This window comes from Sphaerodactylus townsendi, linkage group LG04, assembly GCF_021028975.2.
Source record: "Sphaerodactylus townsendi isolate TG3544 linkage group LG04, MPM_Stown_v2.3, whole genome shotgun sequence".
NCBI lineage: Eukaryota > Metazoa > Chordata > Lepidosauria > Squamata > Sphaerodactylidae > Sphaerodactylus > Sphaerodactylus townsendi.
This window is the reverse complement of record NC_059428.1, coordinates 77,412,871-77,435,033: the sequence shown is the minus strand read 5'-3', so window position 1 is coordinate 77,435,033 and position 22,163 is coordinate 77,412,871. Positions and strand designations below refer to the sequence as shown.

General features: G+C 40.0%; 1 protein-coding gene across 8 annotated transcripts in view; it reads right to left on the bottom strand.

The window, feature by feature from the left end:
* DMD (dystrophin) overlaps positions 1-22,163 on the bottom strand; it is a 1,175,169-nt gene that overhangs the window by 23,862 nt on the left and 1,129,144 nt on the right. For 6 of the 8 annotated variants that reach the window (XM_048495459.1, XM_048495460.1, XM_048495467.1 and 3 more), the window contains 6 exons: positions 21,347-21,458; positions 15,857-15,993; positions 15,140-15,178; positions 6,789-6,854; positions 4,699-4,764; positions 2,070-2,228 (listed from right to left, as the gene is read on the bottom strand). In XM_048495459.1, coding sequence (XP_048351416.1) covers positions 2,070-2,228; positions 4,699-4,764; positions 6,789-6,854; positions 15,140-15,178; positions 15,857-15,993; positions 21,347-21,458 — 579 coding nt within the window. The remainder of the gene's footprint in view (positions 1-2,069; positions 2,229-4,698; positions 4,765-6,788; positions 6,855-15,139; positions 15,179-15,856; positions 15,994-21,346; positions 21,459-22,163) is intronic. The other 2 variants (XM_048495465.1, XM_048495463.1) reach the window with 1 other exon arrangement.

Here is a 22,163-nt window from a genome sequence, read left to right as displayed (position 1 = left end):
TGGCATTCATATGCCAAACAGAATCTTTTTGACAATATTATGGAAAGCTGGGACTTTAAAACAATTCTAGCTTACATTTGGGCATTTTCAATATACTGCACTGTAGTCTAAAATCCCAGCATTTCCTTTCAACGATCTGTGGCTGGACAGTGCTAGTGTTTTGCTCTGCTGTTTTGCTCTGCTGTTTGTGCTGAAAAGACAAGCTTTCCTGCATTCCTCTCAGTTCTCCACTGTATTTCATAACTCATCTAAAAATGCAATTTCTCCGCAGATTGTTCCTCTTCATTACTCGCTGGGCTGTTTATTATTATTTATATAGCATTCTGGGAGGCAGTTTATATGAATACCACCCCCACCAAGTAGTACCATACTTTAAATTACTCTATTTCACTAAATGATGGCTATGATTATGCAAAAGGCAGCAATTTTGCAGCTTCTGGCAGTAATTTCATCATCAATATTTATCCATCGTGTTACAATAATGGCTGAAGGCTAGGGTGAAATTGGAAACTATTGCTCTAGGGTATGAATACAATACTTCACACTTTTCCCACCAGGTACAGCAGAGTGATTGCACACAGCAGTGCAATTTAAAGGCAAGATGCAGTGAGTGTATGACGAGCTCAGTCCTGGGCTGAGTGCATGGACAATTCTTATTCTGAAGAATAAATGTGCCCCCTTTGCCTGATAGCAATGCAGCGTTACAATCAGTCACTCTTTTTCTAGGCATTTGTGCTCATATTATCATTTTACATGCATACAGGCATTTTATGGCAGAAGCAGCCTGAGAAAAGGAACTTGCAGAGTCAACAAGTCAAATTTCAAGCTGAGAAGCAGCCGTTCCTTTTTTGCTTTTCTTTTTGTTGAATACCTCCAGTATATGGCATTTTGGGTTCCTCCATTCAGCACATTTAAACAACTGTTTTGTTGTAGCGACAGAGTCATAGTTTATGTCACTGTTGCACTAACAGGAATTCAATTACACTGCTAATTTTTAAAAAGCACTGCTATTACACAATTCTGATGTTAATGGACTTTAGGGTATCAATGAAATGTAACACGACAAAACTACTTGCATGTAGCACAGTTCAGCGGTGAACAAAAACAAGTTATAGTAGGGGAAAGAGGGAAGGGCAAAGCGTGTGACAAGCAAAATCTTGCCTGCTGTCATACAATTTCTCTGAAACATAGCAGGCATGCACTATTTATGCGTTTGTTTATTTGTTTCCTGCTTTTCTCTCCAGGTGGGGCTCCAAGCCTCATCCTCTCACAACAACTCTTTGAGGTAGGTCAGTCTGAGAGTTTCTGACAGGCCCAAGCTTCCATGGTAGAAGTGAGTATTCAAATTCAGGTTGCCCACTTTCTTAGTCTGCCAATCTATCCCTTACATCAAACGGGCACTCAGGCAAATATATCTGGCTTGAAATACACAAACAAGTCAAGTTTGCCCCTAGCATAAAGATTAACGGAGATGCTGTTTGATGTTGGAAAGGTTGAAGAAAAATCAAGTAGTAAAAAAAAAGAAACTGAAACAGACAAATGTAATGAATAAGAAACGGATTCAGTTCATGAGCATTATTCATCTATGAAAAGGTAAAGGTTGACCTATGCAATTACAAATTCTCATCCCTATACCTAGGGAAGAAAGATGTGCTTGTGCACAGGGTTGCAGGTAGAAAGAACAGAAATAATTGAAAATACTGATCAAGCCAAAAACGTGTCTTACACAAGTAAATCTTAATTCTAATTTAATTTCTAAGATTTTAAATTTCTTTCAAAGAAAGAAGATAATCATGCAAACTGGACACTGCGTTTAACATATGTAAAGGGTATAACACTGCGCACCAGTTAGCAGTTATATCCTTTCATAAATAAAAAACCCTGTATCTGTGAAATTTACAGAAAATGTAAAACAACAAAAATTACACCTCTGTTGCTCCTCGACTTGATTATTACCATGTATAGGTTTAACACAGTGTCTTAATTTAGTCCTCATAGGAAGGAGACCTCAGCTCTTATGGATTCCTGTCATACAGTATGCATGGAAGTAGCACTGAAATAAAACCCACCTGTTTTCTTCTTCCAGGTCTGCTAGGATTCTCTCTAGCTCACCTCGTTCTTCACTTTCCAAAGAAATCAGAATCTGTGCTGGGCTTCTAGGCTGACTGAGCGGGGATTCCTGGTTCAAGCTTTGGCAGTAGTGCTGGATTAACAAATGTTCGTCATCTCTAAGGATAAAAAGGAAGGTGAGGGAAAAGAAATACCATGTTTTCCTTTATTCATTTCATGTATAGTTTACTTTTTTTGCACTGAGATTCCAAGAAAAGTACTGAACAAAAGAGACAACAAATGCCTTCCCTAAACTACCCGGAGATGCTGGACACACTTCAATTCCTAGCAGTGGCTTGACTTGCTTAGAACTTGATCTTCACAAAAGGAAGAAAAGATAACACGGGTTGAGGCTCAATGTTTGAGAGTAATATAAAAGGTGCTTTGTTTTGTTAATTCACAGTCTTAGTTCAACTTTATTTACTTCATAATAACTCCATGCTTATAAAAGCACATCCTGGAGGCCGGCAAGTGCTTTCTCCGCAGGCTCTGGGGAGAGTAGCAGCTGGGCTCTAGGGAGCCTGGTGGGAGGGTGACTTGGGGGCATGGCCATGCCATTGAGTGTGGAGGCATGCCTGGAGACCTAGTTGTCTCCGGGTGCCATTTTCCCTCAGTATATCTCTGAAAGCAGACATCTATCTGTGGTTACTTACACCTCTGGCCACTGAGCTTCCACATTTACCAGAGTATGACAAACAGCAAAATATAAGGAGGAGGGAAGGGAAAGCTTCAAATCCCAAGTTTACAGCAACTGTCATTGATCTGCTAAGAACCTAGTCATATGGCTGTCAATGGAATTATTACCTCTGGAAAATTCAAATATATATATGGCTCTCAAATAAATAAATAAATAAATAAATAAATAAATAAATAAATAAATAAATAAATAAATAAATTTCAATGTGTGGTACAAATCAAGGTATGTAAAATATTAATTGCAGTTTTACATGACATATAAATGTGAACACAGCTTAATTCTGGTTTGCTCCATGACACTATTGTATCACAATGAAAGCCTGGATATCAGCCAAGTTGTTTTCCTTATGCATACAGGCTTGGATAGCTTCCCTGTTGCTGCTGTGGTTGACAGAACAGTACAGCTGCAATGAGACTGCCACATGGCAGATTTTCCTGCAGTTTCCATCCCAGGTCACTGTCCCTATCAGGGCATCTGTGTTGTTGTTGTTGTTTTTAAATTAATGTACAATTGAATATAATATGGGGCCAGCTGGGTTGTGTGGGGGACACCTATATATAGGTTTGATGAATTCCCAACTTTCATTTTTTAAAAAATCTCTATCTGATTTCATTGTAGAGATATAAGGGGAAAGGCATAATTCTGCAATAAAAAAGGCTGGAACCAGCATCTGCCAAAGTAAATCAAAATTTGAATGATTTCCTGTGAATCAAATCCTGGTTTCAAAAACTAATGGTTACATGAAAACATGGTTTCCTGCTGAATCTGAACCATGGTTTCACACTCATACTGGGTTTTTTTTGTTAGCAGAATTTTAATTTAGCTACATACATGTTTCCATGTATAACATGGCATGAGTAGACAAAATCTTTTTTCAGCCATGCTGATCTGAAAACCAAATCTAAAACCAACTAACTTTTTAATGTTATTTTAACTGGTTCTAATAAAAGGTATTCTGTACATGAATGAGTGCCTATGGCAAAAACAAAACAAAAAAATCCCGATCACTGAATTTTCATTTCCTCAAAGCTTGCAGGTGATAATAATTTAATTTGTTTTGATGCATAAATTGCACTGAAAATTGAATAGTAATCATCATTATCATTATAATCTACATACTAATAGCACAAATGGCCAAATCTGAGGATACTTAAATCCAGTGACTGAAGCTGTGAATGGGCAACTTAGTCAACATGCACTGGATAATAACTAAACAAAACCTAAACTAATGTATTGTTATACTTTAATACATTTGGTCTGGCATGCAGGCGATTTTTGTGTGTGTAATTCTATTGTTTAATTCATTTTTATGGTGCTAATATGAATATATAAACCTCCTTGGTCCCCTTGTGGGCAGCAAAATGTAGATATTTTAAATAAATGGATGTTGAATCTGTAATTTCTGAAAATGACTGTAAGAATGGTATTTTTGTGACTGTTTTTTACGAGCACAATGAAAAAGTAGCAGGAAAGGTAGGCAAATGCCAAGTGGTAGAGCAGATAACGCAACTGACCCAGCAGCAGCTCCCACCAAGAGGAGTTAGAAGTTCTCTAAGATCTCAAGCATATTTCTGTGCACAACATCTTTTTGCCAGTTCCCACTGTTAGGGAAAGTTTGTTAATTTTGAATGTTTGTTGATTCTGTATATAGCAGCAGTTTGTCTGGTTTGCTTGCTATTTCATTTTCCTGTACATAACCACAGTTATGAGAAATGTCCAATGGCTTTTATACAAATAAATACCACTTAACATGCTGTGGTGGCAATATTGAAAAAATACCGAAAAATATGACCTTAACGATACATCAACTTTAGCCATTGCTGGGTAAGAACTCAATACTGAAACTGACAGTACATAAACAAGATTTATTTTAGCAAATAAGATACACTTACATGCTCTCGTTGGGAGAAATGCTATCATTCAGATATGTTCCATTTGTGTTTTCCATTTCTGCTAGCCTGTGAAAAAAGACAAGACATTGGATATTCTTCCTATTAAATACTGTTGGAATGTGCAAACAGAAATGATACGATAGCACTAACCATTAGTATAAAAGATCAAAAAATAAATAACCATGACCTTCCATGTGACTATTGTTTAAGTTGGTCTACAGCCATACAAAAGACTAAATGTTTCTCACTATGAGTATAGTATGTTAAAAATCAAATAAAGTCAAATCTACTTGTATCATAGAATGAAGACCTGGGAGACTTGAGGTCTCATTTTGTTGTCCTCCCCCCACCCCCAGCTTGCTGGGGCATCTACGTCTGCCCCAGAAATGACATGGCAAGTGAGGCTGAAGCAACTCCGGTTCTCTCCCTTTCTCCTATGCCCTACAACTGCCCATCCTTCTCTCCCAAGCAGGCTGGCCAGCCTACTTGGCTGCAGTGCCACCACCATCTGTCTAGCTCAGGGGTAGGGAACCTGCGGCTCCCCAGATGTTCAGGAACTACAATTCCCATCAGCCCCTACCAGCATGGCCAATTGGCCATGCTGACAGAGGCTGATGGGAATTGTAGTTCCTGAACATCAGGAGAGCCGCAGGTTCCCTACCCCTGGTCTAGCTTGAAACAATAGCAGGAGGGGCTGAGGTGGATATTGCTCTCCCTTGCTGCCACCTGCCTAACTCAAGGGGCACTAGTGGGGGATCTTGGTCCTTCCCCATCTCTGCTTCAGTATCTCTGCCTTGATCATGGTGAGGGGCAGCAAAAGCTTCTGCTCCCTTGCCCCACATACCCTGCCTTCCTGATTCAGGGAGTATGTGTGAGGATGGCAGCTCCAGCAGCTCCTGCTCCTTCCCTGTGCCTGCCTACCTACCTGCAAAGGAGAGGTGGCTGAGGCTGTGTCCTTGACAGCAGTGCCTGACTGTGAGCCGACACTCCAGACTCAGCTGGCTGCTCTCCCTTCTCCCTCTTCCTTCCCTCTGTGTTTTCACATCCTTTGGTAAACTTGTGATGTTGCCTGGTTTGTTGAAAAATTATCCTTGCTTGTCCCTGGCCCCATTCTCTGTATCTATGTGGCCAAGATATACTGAACAGCATGTGCATGTAATGTGAATGTACATGAAGGATAATGAATGAGGACTACTGCAGTGGAAAGAATCTTAATACTAGAATGCATCCATCTCTAGTTCACACATTCTTTACGTGTGGAATATACAGAGCATCAATGCACTGCTATCGTCCTATGATAACTTTGACCTTGGGAAATTATTTCTGCTTCTGTCCTTTTGATTACCCAGTCTTTGGCAGACTCCTTGATAAATAAATGTGCATCAAATTTGAACAGTTTGCTCCAGAAACAGAAATGTAAGTATAAGAGCTGAGAAAACATGTATTTCTCTCCAAATCATGGTATGTAGAAAACATCAGTTCAACTTTTTCAACTTGAATATTAATTTAAATAGATTTCTTTTAGCCAGACCAACATGGCTAAGTTTCTTTCATGCACAGAAAAAAACTTTAAATTAAAATTTAGTTAATATTCCACTTTTGATATTTATAAAATTATGAACTATAATTGTGTGGCATGATTACTGTGCACAGTAGATATAGAATTTTCCGCATAATCTTCAGAAGTTATACTATTTATGGATAATGTATGGTGAATTAAAGATATTGGTCAGGCACTATTGTCTTGTAGAACATAACGATTTCAGGATTCCACTAAAGTGCACCTCTGAAAAGAAGATATAATTAAGTTTTACATAGAACCTAAATATTCGATATAATACAAAAGCATGCATCACAGTTTTCCATTTGTTGGTTTTATGTGCATTCTAAACTTCATTAGACCATTCTGCAAGCAAGTTAGTTGTTAAGTTTATAAGTAGGAAGCAGGAGACATGTATACTATCTGTCCTAAGAGATCTGAATGAACCTAATTCAATTTCTTAAAGCTTGTGTGATAATGATGATGATGATTTTTCCATTTTAAAATTATTTCAAGGAATATCATCCTAACTGTCCAGCTGGTCTCATACCTGCTAGCATAATGTTCAATGCGTGAATGAGTATCGTCATGTGATAGCTGAGGGGATGATGCAGGCCTATAAGGCGAAAAAACACTGATTAATTACACGTAATATTTCCTTAGAAAGGGAAAACGCATGAAGGCATTATTAGCCTCACACCAGTATGCCTTACTGAGTCTAGGACATAACAAATGATAGTTGCAACCCCACGTAGTCTGTCTGCTTCCTCAAGCTACCTGCAAGAAAATATTTTGTGGAAATGGGTAAAAGCTGGCAGGGGTCAGAGAGGACTTTGCTGATAAAATTAGGATTTTTCAAAACATATAAAAATGAAAACCAAAACTAATCTGTGAATACCTCCTTGTCAACGTGTTGTTTTATAGTCAAGCTCTTCTTACTGTCCCATCACTTGCATTCTTCATTAATACTGCTTCAGTCATTGTATTATGCTCTGAACTCGTGTTACTATTTGCTGTTCTAAAATGCAGTTTCTCTTTAAAGCAGCCCAGTTCACAAGTTATCATGAACACACATGCTATCCATGTGCATGTATGTTGAGTAATTTTCAACGCGTATACAGTAGAACATGTAATATAAGTCCACATTTATTCAGGTGCTGTTTCCTTCATAAAGTGAACTTGTGTTGGTTCTTTCTTATTAAAAAATCTATGCACATAGATACAGGATGTATATGCTTTCACTATATGAACAGAGGTTTATTGCCATTACTTAAGAAAAAATCAACACCTGAAGCTCAGAGAACTCACAAGGATGTTTTTGATCAGCAGCCTGTTCGTGTGTGCGTGTGTGCGTGTGTGTGTAAAAAAGCCTATGAGCTGAAATGTGGATCACACTTTTAGAATTAGTGGTCAGTATTCCTGAAGGGTAAGCATCCTGCTTCCCTCAACAACTGATTAATTTTTAGGGTATGTTGACTTACTAGTATCTATTATTACTCTAGTGCAAACAAATATGCACTTTATCCACTTTTTGTATTAAAAACAGGAAGACCAGGTGCAGTACTGTTTAAATTCCCTACAGCCAAACTTGATTTGGGATATGACTCTGTTCCTATCTAATTCATCTGTCCAGCTTGCAGTGAATGATTTTTTTCCTGCGTTTTTAGCTGTACTGCTGTTGGCTCTATCTTTAATTCCCATGAATTTTATGAATGACCTTAACCTTAGACTTGGGTAGTTTCTACACAATTTTTCATTCTACTTGGCATCTGAACTGGAGCTCTTTTATGGCACAACCACCTGACAGCACCCCCTCATTATTCACTTACATGGTTTCCCCTGCTTTTGTGCAATATTTCCCAAACTTGGTTTGAAACAACCTTTTTTGAAAGATCCCAATTTAAGTGGCTTTACATACAGGACAGATAGGAAGGTCACATTTTTGCAGGTTCCACCCACATCTGTGCTATTTTCCGTTTCTTAGTCCCCATAGTCACCATTTCCTCTCCCTGACCACTGATGGTTTGGGAGGCTTAAATAAATCAACAATTGTTAGATTGCACTGTAACAACCTATTGATACAATCTACTCGTTCCACTGTTCTTTTAGTTTTTATTTTAAAATGAAATGCAGTGGGTCTGCAATAAAAACTACCGGAGACTTACATTTAAAAAATCCTATCAGTTCAGAGTAGATGGTTGCAGTAGAAAGTGAAAACATTATAACGGTATGACAATCAGAGGTGTATGGAGGGAAAATGGAGCCCAGAGACAAGCCTTCTCTGGGTGCCCCCCCCCCATGCACCTGGAAGGTGGGGCTCAGGGGCAGGGCCCGAACACTGCCTTCCTTCACCCTCCTTGACTTCTGCCCTCACCAGAGACTGGGAAAAGCCGGAAGCCCCTGCCAGCATCTGGAGATGTGTTTTTAAAAGCACAGAGGCTGGGAGTGGGGTGTGGGGTGTGGCCACACCCCTAACATTTCCCTCTTGTGGGTGGGGCCCACTGAGGAGCAGGAGCCAGGCTGTGGGGGGCCCAGAGGTGGGCGAGAGGGGCAGTGCCCCACCCCTCCCCCCTGCCTGGAGGCCAGCTCCTGCTCTTCCCAGGGCCTGGGAAGGGCAGAAGCTGGCTCGGGGTCTTTGGGCTCCCTCAGTCCCACCCAAGTTGTCACTCCCATGGCATGGGTGGGACTGAGGGAGCCTGTAGTCAATGTCATGTTCGGGCTTCCTCAGAACATTGATGATGACATGGGCGGGGCCGAGGGAGCTCAAAGATGACAAGGCAGCAGGACTTCTTGCTGCCTCATCATCTTCCCAAAGCATCTGCTCACGTGTGGGGACAATTTTGCACCCCCCATGTGACCAGATTAGCTGTGCCCAGGGACAGGGGTTATTCCTTGTCCCTGGGCAGATATGCCACTGATGACAATGTAAAAAATAAAATATCCCTAAATACACAATGGTCCACCAGGAAAAAAAATACTTAAGGCCCATAGTAAATTAAAATGATGTGAATGCTTTACCAGGGGTTAATTACATTTCAGATTAAGATTAAAGGTCAAGCTGCTTCCATCCAGCAGTGATTTTCTATTCCTACTGTGAATGCAAAGGGATTAACAGTGGCAACGGTGCCCACTGGCAGTTCCTCTTTTTTTTGGCCTCAGTTCAATTTTGCATTATTATTATTTTGCCTCAGCTCAATTTGCCCAGTTTTGCCTGAAATATAGTCAGTATTTGGATGGGATACCACCAAAGAAGACTGGTGTTGCTGCCCAGAGAAAAGCAATGATAAACCACCTCTACTCATCTCATGTCTGGAATGCTCCATGAAAGGAGGAGCCATGAGCTCATTGCAACTCAACATGTTCTTCTTCAATCACTACCAGAAGTCTTGTCAGGCTTTTTTAAAAACAGGCAATTCCTATCTTACTAAAAGGCTATGAAAAAATAGATTCTCAGTGTGGTTGTTGTGGGCTTTCCAGGTTGTGTGGCCATGATCTGGTAGATCTTGTTCCTAACGTTTTGCCTGCATCTATGGCTGGCATCTTCAGAGATGTATCACAGAGAGAAGTGTGTTACACACTATGTCCACTTCTCTCTATGATACACCTCTGAAGATACCAGCCACAGATACAGGCGAAATGTTAGGAACAAGATCTACCACACCATGGCCATTCAGCCTGGAAAGCCCACAACAACGTTGAGTCCGGCCTTCGACTATACAGATTCTCATTTTATTTTTAAATAAAAGTGCTAATGTTGTACACCTCCCTGAGCCCTCCAGGGGACGGTGGTATATAAATATCCTGTCCTATCCTATCCTATCCTAATGACTCATTTTTCATATACCATGTAATTATAGTGCAATAGCAACAACTGATTTAAACGTATTGTCGAAGGGTTTCACGGCCGGAATCACTTGGGTGCTGTGTTGTTTCCGGGCTGTATGGCCGTGTTCTAGCAGCATTCTCTCTTGACGATTCGCCTGCATCTGTGGCTGGCATATACTCCACTTGCTTTCCTAACATCAGATCCTCTGAAGATGCCAGCCACAGATGCAGGCGAAACGTCAGGAGAGAATGCTGCTAGAACACGGCCATACAGCCCGGAAACCACACAGCACCCAACTGATTTAAACGTTTTGAAGTGTCATAACAGGAAAAATTGTGGGAAAATGGCAGCTGGACAGGGATGATGACAGGAAAATTGTACTTATGTGGCTAGGCCTTTATGCAGAAAAAGGCACCCCTTTCCTTCCAAAGGTTATGGAGATGTACTCAGGAGAGTTTCTTTCCAAAATGATTGGAGTAAAGCCAGTGTGTCCAGGATGATAGGAAGCTGGAAACAGGGTTAATACAGTGCAATAACTATGTGAAAGCTCCCCAAAAAGCACACTTTCTTTTGAAAGTCAAGGTAGATGCAGTATGGTGGGAATGAACCTCATTGTGGTGTCTCAGTTATAGAATGCAACTAGGGTTGGAGACACCTGGGCTCAGACCTCTACACAGCCCTGCTCTGGGTGATCTTGAGTTTGTTGTGAACATAAAAGGGGGGGGGGGTTCTACTTAAAGGTTGGCAGCCCTATATCAAAGTCTCATCTGTGCCCCTTGAAAAGCTTAATACTGGATGTTTTATGGAAATAGGACTATTCCAGATTAACTAGCCATATATGCTGCATCCTAGTCATATCTTCTTGGCTCATCACAATTACAGGAACTGCCATGTAAAATAAACAAGCGAGTAGTGCAAAGCTGCCTCTTTGATATACCCTTGACCACACATAGCTGATTTCAGTCCAGGGAAGGTTAGTATATTATGTAAGATTGGGTGATGGGAGCAGTAGTGGGATTCAGCAGGTTCGGCCACTTCGGCAGAACCGGTTGTTAAAATGGTGCTTGTAAACAAACAGTTGTTAAATTATTTGAATCCCGCCATTGGAACCAGCTGTTAAATTATTTGAATTCCACCATTGGATGGGAGTTTTTAAAAGAGGGTGTTATAATTGTTTACTAATTACATGTCATTAATTAGGTCTGCCAAGTGGTGTTCTGTGAACAAAGTTACCTGGTAAACAGAAATCTCTAATATTCATATTATAAATCATAGATATCTATGGGCACACCATTTTGCTGTTATTTTGTAAGTAAATATACCCATCTGTTATATTTTAAATGTTAAACTGAAATATTTATTTGAATCTATTACTTTATGTTGTTGTTTATTATTTATTAGGTCTCCCTAGTTTGTTCTGTTAAAAAGTTACCTCGTGGATTGAAATCTGAAAGATTCTCAATATATAGCATGGGTACCAATGGAAACCCCATTTAATGTTTCTTTGTAAGTAATTAGACCTATTCTTTTTATTTTGAAATCTTAAACTTATTTATTTGAATTCAGTATTTTTACTCTCTTGTTTTTTGTTTTGTGTAGGATCTATTTAAAACATACTGGGCTGTAAATAAGACTGAATGATTGTGAATATTTCTATGTTTGGGTTGTTTTAATGACCTCTGAAGAAGATCCAACTGGATAGAAAAGTGTCAGGTCTTTTTAGGTCTTTTATGGGTTACATCCTGAAATATTGTGCATTTGATTATTATAATTGAGGCTTTGTGGTTTATTTTAATATATTTTATGATATTGTGGTATTGTATGTGTTCTCAAATAAGAATATATATTTTCTGCTGAGAATTTTATGTATAGAATTTTATTATTTAGTATATAGCACAGTGCAATAATATATTACACATATTATGGGACAGTTTTAGACTTCTCAACCTTTTAGGTTCTGAACAGTTAGCTCATAAATGACAGTTAGGTCAACACTCCTACATATTTTCTACATTACTATATTTTGTCATCTTGAATACACCATAAATTTCAGCTTTAACAATAATTGCTTTATTTTCCATCAAAAAGCAGTGTTTTGTTAAAAAGTTGACATGTACTTGCTTCCATTCTGTAATATGTAAGTCAGACATGCATACAATAGAAATATCGTTTACGAAGCCAAAACCAGCCTCAGCTCTTTAAGTGCTCATGCAGATTTAAAAACAAACATGTAACTGTCTTGCACGTTATGGGGTGAAAGCAAGTCCATGCTAAATTTGGAATGTGCATTTGCTACTGCTGCAACAGTCACCATTAGAAGACAAATTTTATTTTTTGGTTAAAAATAGGAACAATGTACAATGTAATGTGAAATGGTTGCCCCTAAAGCAAGATGAATTTCACAGAGAATGCCTTAAGAAGTCATTTATTTCCTAATGGATATTGGAGTTGTATAAACAGATTCTGCAACACAAAACTGTGTTGACAGTTATGTCTAAGCGTGTGTGTCTTATCTTTGTAGCTCATCTACATATACACAAATTCTAACTTTCTTCATATCTTGACTGTGTCTATTTGCAGACAGTATGCTCAGTTCATTTACACTGATGCCAAAGGCACATAGTCAGTCAGCTGGGTTAGAACAGGTGAAGCAGCATACAGCCCAAGATTATTATTTACTATTTCTTTTATATTCTCATTTTATATACTTTTTTATTGTACATACTTTACTCCAATGGGCACCCAAATCATCTTACAATATCATCATCCCCTCCTCCATTTTATCCTTACAACAACCATTCTATGAGATAGGTTAGGATGAAGAGCAGAGGCGTAGCTGGGCCAAACTGTGCCTGCTGCGCATTTGATATTTTCCGCCGCTCTGCGGTGCAACCCCTGCAGCGCCCCCCCACGGCGCCCCCCTTCCCACACTTACCTTAATTCCTTTCCTTTTTCAGAACTTTTTCAGGCTGCAAAAGGCCTGTTCTCAGTAAAAACGGCCTGATGGGAACTATACTTCCCTGGAGACCTTGTGAGCCCCAAGGTCTCCTGGGAACTGTAGTTCCTCAGGCTGCTTTTACTGCGAACAGACCTTTTGCAGCCTGAAAAAGTTCTCAACAAAGAAAGGAACTAAGGTAAGTGTGGGAAGGGGGTGCCATGGGGGGACACCACGGAGGGGGGTGGGGGAAAGTGGGAGAGACCTGGGGCCAATTTTATGCACCCTCAGTAGTGCACCCGGTGCACTGCACACCCCCTTTCCCCTTGTAGCTTCGCTGATGAAGAGAGCAACTGGCCTGAGGTTATCCAGAGATTTTTGATGGCCAACAGGAGAATTGAACCTGGGCCTGTCAGAACACCCTAACCACTATACCAGGGGTCTGCAACCTGAGGCTCTCCAGATGCTCGTGGACTACAATTTCCATCAGCCCCTGCCACCATGGCCAATTGTAGTCCATGAACATCTGGAGAGCCGCAGGTTGCAGACCCCTGCACTATACCATGCTGTCTCCAGGTGCCCAGCCAGCTCTCTCTCATCCCTCACTGAAGCAGAAAGATGAAGATTGTCTGGCTGTGTTGAATAGACAAGGTCTATAGCTTTAATGGGCTGCATGCCAGCAGCTCAGACAGTGTATATTGCCAGATTACTCTATTATTTGGTGGGAGGACCTATATTTTATGTTTTGCTGTATAAACAAGAAATCTAATCAAGTTATGGTATTATATATAATCACTGCCATATATCTATTTTAAAAATAATCGAAGAATCCACTAAACTATAATCCAATCAAAGTTTATTAGACATTGACCATTTAGGATAAAATAGTTCATTTGTCATTCATTTGACACAAAAAATTTAAATACGCAACAACCTCATTTTGTTTTTATGTGCCCTAGAAAGAGTGTCTTCAGTCTTCATAACAGTGTCTGTATCATGTGTACCCAATGAATCACAATTTTAGCAATGCTTATTTTAGTTGCCATTCAGCACAAACATGAAGCAAAGGCCAAACTTATAACATTTTAGTAGCATTCACAGACTAATTTTAGGCTTTCTTTGCTAATATTTGGTAGATGTGTGATCTAAGCAGCATAAACAAATAATTAAGACTTAAAAGTTATAACGCTAGCACCAAATGCCAACTCATATTTGCAAGTAGTAAACTAATTTGTCAGTGAGTGCATAGGGTCTTGGAATAATAAATACTTCCAGTTGACAAATAGCAGTGCTTTGCTTCTCCAACTGATATTAATTTAACTAAGATGAAGGAAATATGACTGATTTCAGTATAATAAATATCAGTGGAACTGTAACTCCTTGCTGAAATAAAAAGGGACTTAGAAATAGTTAATGTTGGATGGCTCTCAATCATACTCTGTCACTGAGCTTACAGTGAAATAGCTAGAAACTCAGGATGGCAGCCAGTATCCAGGGTGTGTTTTAGGATGGAGAAGGCAAAGGTGAACATGGTGATTTCTTCTCCAATGGACTGTATTGAGACTAAAGTGGCAGTACCCACTGATTCCCATGCCTGCTTTAGAGCTCTCCCCATATAATTCCTCAAGGGTCTGCAGCATTTTATGGCAATATGGACTGCAGTGTGAAGGGGGAGGTTGGAACGTTCTGCTCTGATGTAACCCTATAAGTCCATCCTCTATATAAAGGAAGAAATCTACACATACAAAAGAAGCAGTCCATGAATCCAATTGTAATTAATTAGCATATAAAGGTAAGGAAATAAAGAATCCAGAATGAAACTAAAGATTTTTTCCCACCCAAAACTGCTTATTTGTTCCCAAAAATTTGATTTGCACATTTCTTTATGCAACAGGATGCTTGTTGAACCGCATCTCCTCAAGACAACTTGAGTACACCCTCCAAAAACAGGTTAACTTCCACAGCACACTGGAGGGGGAAAAAACTGTTTTTGGAATACATTTCGGTTTTCCTTTTCAGAAAATTGAACAAGGGAAAAAAGGAGGAGGGAAATGAACATATGTTAAAAAACAACAACAAACTGAAAAAAAAGTGAGGGACTGCAGCAGCAATAGCAGCACACTTCAGCAAAAGTACTCACGCAGAATCTACTGGCCAGAAGTTGATCAGAGTAACAGGACTGCAAGACAAAAAATGAGGAGGTGAAGAGAGAGGCAGAAAAAATCGAGCAGCAAAATAATTACAGAAAGTTAAAAAGAAACCCAAAAACCAGAAGATTCAAGAGACCAACATGAATGTAAATGGGAAGCAGACAAAATAATAACGTATAAAAAGAAAAGAAAGAAGAAATAGAAGAAACAAGCTGTAATGCTATCACCAGTAGAAATACACTATGGTTACTATTAACTAGAAGAGACTGGTAATCTCAGCTAGATCTTAAAGCAACCTTTTTGTTGGTGATTACTTGGGAAGGAATATGAAGACCTATGTTACTAATGTAAATTTAAATCCAAATGAAGCTAAAGTAAGGTCAGAAAAAGGATTTTCGATATTAAGAGAAGATACCACAATTCAATCTTCTGGTTAACTAGTTTCCAAACTGCACCCATCCAATATAAAGGCTTTTAAGGTGATCAATAAGAAAGTGGGCAATTTAAATTATTGGAGGGTTAGCAGGTGAGGAAAGACATGAGGAATGAAAATTGGAATCTCAGCTTGTATTTTCCTTTTAACCAAAAAAACCAAACATGAAATCAACAAAAGAGGTGTTACGCAGTTTGGAAGTAAGGGAGCAGGTGCCAACTGGGAAGGCTCAAGGAGCTCATCGGATGATATACAATTTATTTGTTGTACTCACGTTTCCATGTTGTCTCCCTCTAACACTGTTTGTACAGGCAGATAGCCCATTCGTGGATGCTTTGCAAAGTATCTTTTTGTTCGAAATTTGTTTTTCAGTACCTTGGCAAAATCGCGAACATCTTCTCCTGAAGTAGTCTGAAAGCAATATGACAATACAATCACTTTTACAGTATCTTATAGAGTATTTCAACATTCGTGAAATACAGACTTCCAAATATTTGACTGATTTTCTATCACTGTCACTCCACTCAACCAATTATGGTAATTTAAAGCAGACATACAAGCTTGTTTTAGTATCAAGTCAAGAAATATATAAATAGGTAAAGGTAGTCCACTGTGCAAGCACTGGGTCATTACTGACCCATGGGATGATGTCACATCCCAAGTTTTACTAGGCAGGCTATGTTTATAGAGCGGTTTGTTAATTCATTCCCTTGTCATTTACACTTTACCTCCAGCAAGCTGGGTACTCATTTTACAAACCTCAGAAGGATGGAAGGCTGAATCAGTCTTGAGCCAGCTACCTGGTACTGACCTCAGCTGAGATCAAACTCAGTCCATGAGCTGAGCTTTGTCAGCAGAACTTCAGCTTACCACTCTGCACTATGGGGCTCCTCTGTTGGTATGTAGGCCTATAGCCAAACCAGGGAGGGGGGCATTTCTAAGACTCTACCAGTCATTTCTTGGTATCCTAGACAGCGCTTGAAGATGGGACACCAATCTTAATTCAAGGGCTTTGATATCAAGAGGGTTTGCCTTCCAACTCAAGTATGCACAGCAGCAAACCGTGCCTTCCCTGAAGGTTCAGCCACTTTGAATAACAACAGTGCAACCCTGAGAAGACACACTTGTTTCCGCCCTCACAAAGAACTTGTAAATGCCCACATCCTGATTCCATCAGCAGACCGGCTAGGTCACCTTTTCTCCCAAACATTAATTTAATCTTAAACCTTCTGTCCAATCATCACACAGCAATCAACCTTCTGGAGTTTCTTTGCTGTAACATTCCAAGCTGATGCAGACCTGGAACGCCCCTGGTCTTAATTTCATCAACACAGCTCAAAACTCGTCACAGTTGGGTGCTCCCAGGTCTTAATCCAATCAAGGCTTTTTCCATGTCATTGTCCTGGAGACAAAACTTTGCTTTGTTTTAGGAAGATTGCCCCTCTTATCATAGCTGGAGGGTTAATTTTTCCGATAACTAGACTCCCCCAGGGCAATTCACTTCTGAACTTTGATCGCGCCTGATTATGTTTTTCCTATGAGCGCTCTCTCTCTCTCTCTCTCTCTCTCTCTCTCTCTCTCAGATCTCTTCTGGATTGGTAAATATCATCCTTCCCTCAACACTCTCTTCTATTCCCTCTATCAATCACCTTTGTATATACTCTCTCTCGCACTGGGTTTGCAACCTGTGTGTGTATTTTTATTATTTTTAATCTTTAATGTAATTGTAAATCTTATTCATTTTGGGGTTTGTGAGGATTTCTAAGCAGAGTGACCTCTGTTAAATAGGAGGAGATCTCATTACCTTGCCTCTCACATCACAGATCTGTTTCCAGCTAATTCCCTAACAAAAAAGGGCACAGCCCAGACTAATCTGGGTAATACCTCTAAAAATGCCCAGAGTGTCTTAGAACAACAGTCCAACATGTATTTAGAACTTGAAGGTTCACTTTTCCAAGCCTGTTCTGACTCATAAATCCATGAACAGAAGTTGTATGCAAGCCTCTTTTACAGTAATTGTATTTAACCCCTTAAGAAAATAGGGGCTTGCAGGGTCATGATAGATAGCTCTGCTCTTCAGTTTTTGCATATCATTTTTATACATCTATATACTTGAGTATAAGTCAAAATTTTCAGCACATTTTTTGTGCTGAAAAAGCCCCCCTCGGCTTATACTCGAGTGAGGTGGGAAGGGGAAGCTGGCCAGGCTGGATCCCAGCCCGGCACAGGCTGCAGAGATCCCCTCTTCACCTCCATCGGAGACCCCGCGGGGCCTCGGATGGAGGTGGGGAGGGAAGCGGCCAGGCTTCACCCTGCGCTGGGCTTGGATCCAGGCTGGATCTGAGCCCAGCGCAGGCTGTAGAGATCCCCTCCCCACCTCCATCGGAGACCCCATGGGGCGTCAGATGGAGGTGGGGAGGGAAGCCAGCCAGGCTGCACCCTGCACCAGGTTTGAATCCAGACTGGATCCGAGCCCGGCGCAGGCTGCAGAGATCCTCTCCCCACCTCCATCAGAGACCCCACAGGGCCTTGGATGGAGATGGGGAGGGAAGCTGGCCAGGCTGCATCCTGTGCCGGGCTTGGATCCAGGCTGGATCTGAGCCCTGTGCAGGCTGCAGCAATCCCCTTGTTGTCCAGTTCTTATGTGCATTTCCCACCCTAGGCTTATACTCGAGTCAATAAGTTTTCCCAGTTTTTTGTGGTAAAATTAGGTGCCTTGGCTTATATTCAGGTTGACTTATACTCGAGTATATACAGTATGTTTAACTGCTTCTTTGCCTGGTCCTGCATTTTATTATCTGTCCCATTTTTATAAGTAAATTATGGCACACAAGATAAACACCTAAGTGAACCTAACAGACAGGCCAGCCCTGAACACATATAGAAGAAACTGATCCAAAGACCTAGGTATGAGGGTTCATACAAAAAGAGCTGACCCTTCAAGTATTTTGAAAAGAAAGTTTCCCAACTAGAAGATCTTTTCTTCTCTGAGTTTTATAATACATTCAAAACTGGTTATTAGAAGCAAAGATTTGCAATTCTCAATGGTCTTTATCAGTAAGAAAGTCACAAGAATGGATGTCGTTTTATAAATTACATTAATTTTTAATTAAGAGTTTGGTACTTTGCCAAAAAGAGGCATGTAGAAACAATAATCAATCTATTATGATCCAACTGCCTCCAATAACAGATCAGAGGAAAGTGCTAATGCACTTTATAACTTTGAAGATTAACAATTTTCTCTTTCAGGTTCTGGGAACATTTGTTCAGACTTGTCTGCCTAACACTGTCTCTTGGATACGCACAACAATATAACACAGTCATGATGTTAGCTCAGGAAAAATGAGGAGGAAAAGAGAACTTTGAAAGTCTAATTAAAACCTCAGGGCATGATTTTTACTTTTATGCAAACCTAGCATGTATCAAATAGAAGAGAAACCTTAACATATAATGAACTTTAGAATTCAAATATGGGAAAGCATTGTCCTCTATAATACTTAGAATCACTGGTAGGCTCTTTGACACATTAATATATTCTACAGCACACAGTTTTACCTCTCCTGCTTGTTCATTATCCCAAATGGTGTTTACTTCAGAACCAACGCCTTACACCACAGAATGTGATTAAAATCTCCCAACATGCTGACCTGGTATAATTTCTTCTGACCCCAAATTTGATCTTTAAGGATATCCTTAAAATTATTTTGGTTTAATTTACTAGAAAGTTTAAAAAGTCACATCCTACAATTTCAAGAGATAATTGAGGAACCAGTCACAGCATATACCTCAGAAGAAGAACCTTCAATTAGGATTAAACAAAAGATTACTTGTCCTTCAGTCTTCCTACATTTCTAAATGCTATTGAGAGGCTGCTCCCATGGGAAGGGTCTGTTGCTCAGTGGTAGAGCGTGGGGTTGGCATGCAGAAAGCCCCAAGTTCAATCCCCAGTTTCTTAGTCTAGGATCAGATAGCAGGCGATGTGAAAGACCTCAGCCTGAAACCCCTTGAAAGCAACTACTATTGCAACTAGACAATACTGAACTCAATGTACCAATTGTCTGATCTGGTATAGGGCAGCTTCATGTATTCAGAAAAATAGTGGACCAACCATATGCATTCATGGTATTTTTCATAACATAAAGAATATTGATGATTATCACATGCAGTACACAGAGTGGGAATGATACACATATAGAAATTACCAGCCTCTCTCTTCTCCCACAGCAGCAGCAAGAGGAGGAAGAGTATGTGCGTATTTGTGTGTGTGTGTGAGGGAAGGTGAGTTTCAGTACTAGGACATTGTCCCTTTCTTCAGCAGAATGTAGAATTGTTTTGCCTCTTTCATTTGAGGGTAGGATTATTTTTGAATGGGGCTATAATATTGATGTACCTGCAATAAAAGCAATACTGATATAACAGCAATTTAAAGGGCTTTAACAAAGTCAGCAATCTTGCGACTGTGTGCCTTCAAGAGTGAGCTGATGGGCAGAGTTAAGAGAAGCAGGAAAGGCAGAGATCTGGGAGAGTTTAGCAGGGAATCTGGGCAGTAGGCAGTGGAAACAGAGTGTGTAAACAGAGAAACGCAAGAAGACCTCACTACAACCCCACCGCGCAGCGATGAGCCCTGAGGTAAGTGTTTCATGCATAATGGGCCTCAGTTTCCACAAGCATCATTCTGACAGCTAAAAAGTTTTATTTCCTTGATACCTTGATCAGTATGCATTACATAAAATACCTCTAACATCAAGATTGGTTTTATAACAAAAAGTAACTGTTATCATAAAACCAGAACACATATCCTCATACCAAAATCAATGCCTGTTACACTAATTTTCCAAGAGTTCACTACTGAAGATGATAGCTTATAATGCAATTACAGCAGTATGAGTTTTAGAAATAGCATTAGCCAAATAAGGTGTTTTTTAAAAAATCCTATTACAGTGGTGCGAACCTATGGCACGGGTGCCAGAGGTGGCACTCAGAGCCCTCTCTGTGGGCACGCAAAAACAGAGTGCTTCCCCACACATCTAGGCTGGCCTGGGCCACTGAGCTCGATTATTAGCATTAAACCTAAGACCTAGTTGTGGGAAAGCAGTGTAGGTAACCCTGTTAAGCACTGTTAAACCCCACTGATTTGAATGTGAAGAACTAAAGCACAATCCTTTACCTGGGAGTAAGCTCAGTTGCTGGCAATGGGACTTGTTTCTGAGTAAACCCTCCTAGGGTTGTGGTTCACCCATTGGAAGAGTTGCACTGTTGCTCCAAAGCAAAGCCACCAACTACCACCAAGCTTACTCCTGAGTAACGCACACCGCGGAGCCAACCATTTTTTCTAAACTAAAAACTAAGTATCCAGGTTAAATTGCCGTGTTGGCACTTTGTGATAAATAAGTGGATTTTGGGTTGCAATTTGGGCACTCAGTCTCGAAAAAGTTCACCATTACTGTCCTATTATGTTGTATATTCATTTATAACTTTCACATTGGGTACATTTTGCAAGTGTCCTAGGAATAATGTACAAAACACACTAAAATAAATTATTTTATACTAAACATGGAGTTTTTTAAATATACAATTATTCTGATATAGCAGCACATCAAAATTTATTCCAACTCCTATTATTTTTCACTATGCCAAGCTTTAAAGTGCATACAGGAAAATGTAATCACATAAGTGCACATCAAACCTCCATAAATTTGCACAAAACAAATTATAACATGTTTTCTCACAGAAATCTCCATTAAGGGACAAGTAAGTTACTTACTGGTGTACAGTATTCTACCATTGGGTAGTGCATCTTATGACCTTTTGCAACTCGACCAGAAAAGAAGCAACTTTGGCAGATGTCATAATTAAAATGTTTTAGACTTCTATACCTGGAAAAGAAAAAAAATATACAGTTTCAAAACTCACAAGTAATTTTTTTTCAGATATCTAACAGCAAAATTTAATACTGGAACTCTAAACACAATAAGTAGCACTACTTTCCCCAGCTTTTGTTTACCGACTTGGCAATCTTTTAAAGTCATTACACTAAAGTTGTAAGGAATTCCATAGAAGCAGAAATAAAAGGCTCTTTGGTGAAAAAGACCGTTTATTCAGACATCTTAGAAAGCTCAAGTACACGCAGTGGCAGGAAAGACACTTCCCGCCAGAAGCACAGGTTATAACTCTATCCATCCCATCCCCCTCCCGGCTTCCCATGGGAACGGAGACCTCAACTCCCGCGCAGAGATAAAGTCTCCGCCGATGAAGCTGGCCCATCGCCCGGACTGTGGAATGCACTCAAGGTTAGGCGGCTGCCCTTCCCATCAACACCATTGAAACCTTTACAAAAGTCACAAATTTCATTTGGCTGCTGGTCTTCAACATCAGTTGGCATATGATATAGCCCCGACACAGAAATCTGGTTCACTTTGTATTTTTATTATTGTCCATTTAATTTTTCAGTTTGTGCACTGCCTGTACCAGGTTTAGATAGGTTTTGTCTGTATTGAACAACTGGAAGACTAAACATTGCTGTTTAGTTTCCTTAATTTAAGATCCTTATATTTTGGCTGCTTCATTTGAATTTATACCCA